The sequence below is a fragment of the Atta cephalotes genome, assembly GCF_000143395.1.
Source record: "Atta cephalotes unplaced genomic scaffold scaffold02065, whole genome shotgun sequence".
Lineage (NCBI taxonomy): Eukaryota > Metazoa > Arthropoda > Insecta > Hymenoptera > Formicidae > Atta > Atta cephalotes.
The window spans coordinates 1-2,425 of record NW_012132129.1 but is presented as its reverse complement, the minus strand read 5'-3'; the positions used below and the strand labels follow the sequence as shown (position 1 = coordinate 2,425).

The window sequence follows — 2,425 nt, the reverse complement described above, 5'->3', positions numbered from 1 at the left end:
TTATTAATAAATTTATATCTTTTAATTTGATTCTACATTAGTTGCCAATAGACTCAAATTTTTTTTTCCAGTCAAGATTGTGACTAGAGAATAGAGATACATCGGATATTTTAAAAGTATCCAGTATTGTCCGGCACTTTTTTATTATCCGGATAGTTGGATATTATTAATATCCGGGAATATATCCGATAGAAATTTTATATTGAAAGTTTGCGTCATTGATGCATCTATTTTTTCAGCTGAACGTACACAATTCGTTTTTCCTCTTTTTCTTTTCACATTGGGGAGATAAAAAATAAAATAAAATAAATAAATTTTACAAGAAGCTCAGCTAAGGCTGCATTCGGTATAACGATATCAACAAAATCAGCGCTATCATGTTATTCTATTTTTATTATTCATTAGGCGTAAACAGGAATAGGATATAAAGCTGTTCTGAATTACACATAAAGCACTTGATGCATCATTTATTTTTGTTTTTCATTGAATTTGAATACTAAAAAAGAATAAAACGCCACCGACGAGATACTATTAAAGACCGTCAAGCCTAGACAAATTTTCGTTCATACAAATAGGGCCCTGATGACTAGGGGATAATTAAAAAATTATTATCGACAAATTTGTGATTATTAACATAAATATTTGAATAATATATCATTAAATTGTTGATTTTTTATTATATAAATGTTCTAAAAATAAATATGCATACTCATAATGCTATAATATTTTATATACTACTGCAAAATTACAATTTTTTTCTACAGTTATCTCTATAGATAATCAAATTCGGACGATAACATTAAAATCATAATTATTATTACTATTTTTCCCTTAAAGTCTTTTTCTTTTGCTTCCTTTTTTCTTTTTATTCAGCTTTTTTTTTAAATATTATCCTGAAATCCGGTTGGATATTCGAAAAACATCAGATATCCGATCGGATGTTACATTCTTTTCAGATATCCAATATCCGATAATTTCGATCCGATGCATTCCTAATTGTGATTATTATAGATATTGTGATTATTATAGAAGTACTTTTTATTTTTTAAATCCTTATTATTTTATTGTATTTTTGTAAATTTTTTAACATAATTGAAATTATAATTAACTATTTTTTGTGTCAACTATTTTATGATTATTTGAATGAATTATCAAATTCTTTTCAATAATGATACACACAAGAGGAAGTTAATAATAGTTTTGATTTAATTTAAAAAATTTCAAAAGCACTAAAAAAAAGAAAAAAATGAAAAATAAAGAAATAATAAATATAATAAAATAATACGAAAGCAAGTCAATAAGTTCTTAGAAAATCTGTCAGAGGGCACTCGCAGTGTCATATCACATTATTTTTTGACAAGTAGCATCTTTCAGTTGATTACTGTCAAATTTTGAAACGGATTTCATCACGTTTCATTTCTGTAGACGATTAAAGCGAACAATTTTTGTATTTTTTGCAAAATGGAAAAAAACGAGTTTCATGCAGTGATCAAACATCTACATATGAAAGATTTAACGCCGAAAGAAATCAAAGCCGAGTTGGATGTTCATCTGCAGCGTTTGCGACTGTATACAATTGGGTGAAAGAATTTAAACGTGATTCATTTTAATTTCTCAACATAATCTCCTTTCGATACACTTGATCCAATAATTCTGCAACTTTTTCAAGCCGTCCGAATAATATGATTTGTCCAACTTTCAAAATAAGCCTCTGTGATGAGTTGCTTTCTAGTGGTGAATCTTTTTTCTCCGAATCATTTCTTCAAGTTTGGAAACAGAAATAGGGGGCTAAATCTGGCGAATATACTAGATGGAGAAGCAATTCGTAGCGAAATTCGTTGAATTTGGCGAACGGTGCCGGGCACGTGTGAACCCATGCATTGTTTTGGAAGAGTACTTCTTTGTTAAATAGGGACGTTTTTTTCTTTAAAATATTGCTGAAACGGTCCAAGGCTGCGTAATCGCCATTGATCGTTTGCTTCAATGAAAGGTAATCAATATGAATTATACCGCGTGCATCCCAAAAAACTGTGGCCATCATCTTTCCGGCCGACTTTACAGTCTTCGGTGCTAGTTCATCCGATGAAGTCCATTGTTTTGACTGTTCCTTCGTCTCGGATGTGAAGTAATAGATCCACGTTTCGTTCACAGTAATGAATCGACGCAGAAATTCATCTGAATTACGTTGAAATATCTCCAAACATTGTTTTGAAATCGTCACATAGTCGCGCTTATGATCCAGTGAGCAAACGCGGCCCATCTTGCCGATAATTTTTTCATACCCAAAATGTTCGTGCAAAATTGAAATCACTGTGCCATGTGATATGTCTGTAACCTCAACAAGCTCGCGCACTTTCGCCGTCGATCAGTCAAAACAATATCGTGGACTTTATCGACGATTTTTGGCGTAGCAGCCTCAATTGGA

The 2,425-nt window shown here is 31.3% G+C and overlaps 1 protein-coding gene across 1 annotated transcript; it reads right to left on the bottom strand.

Moving 5' to 3' along the window:
• Nucleotides 1-1,762: 1,762 nt before the first annotated feature.
• On the bottom strand, nt 1,763-2,260 carry LOC105625504 (histone-lysine N-methyltransferase SETMAR-like). The gene has a single exon (XM_012206828.1). It carries the CDS (start codon nt 2,258-2,260, stop codon nt 1,763-1,765), a length of 498 nt encoding a protein of 165 aa, XP_012062218.1.
• Between the last annotated feature and the right edge of the window lie 165 nt (nt 2,261-2,425).

Excerpts from the sequence above, each read along its gene's own strand:
- LOC105625504 (XM_012206828.1), bottom strand. The coding sequence starts at position 2,260 with ATGGGCCGCGTTTGCTCACTGGATCATAAGCGCGACTATGTGACGATT.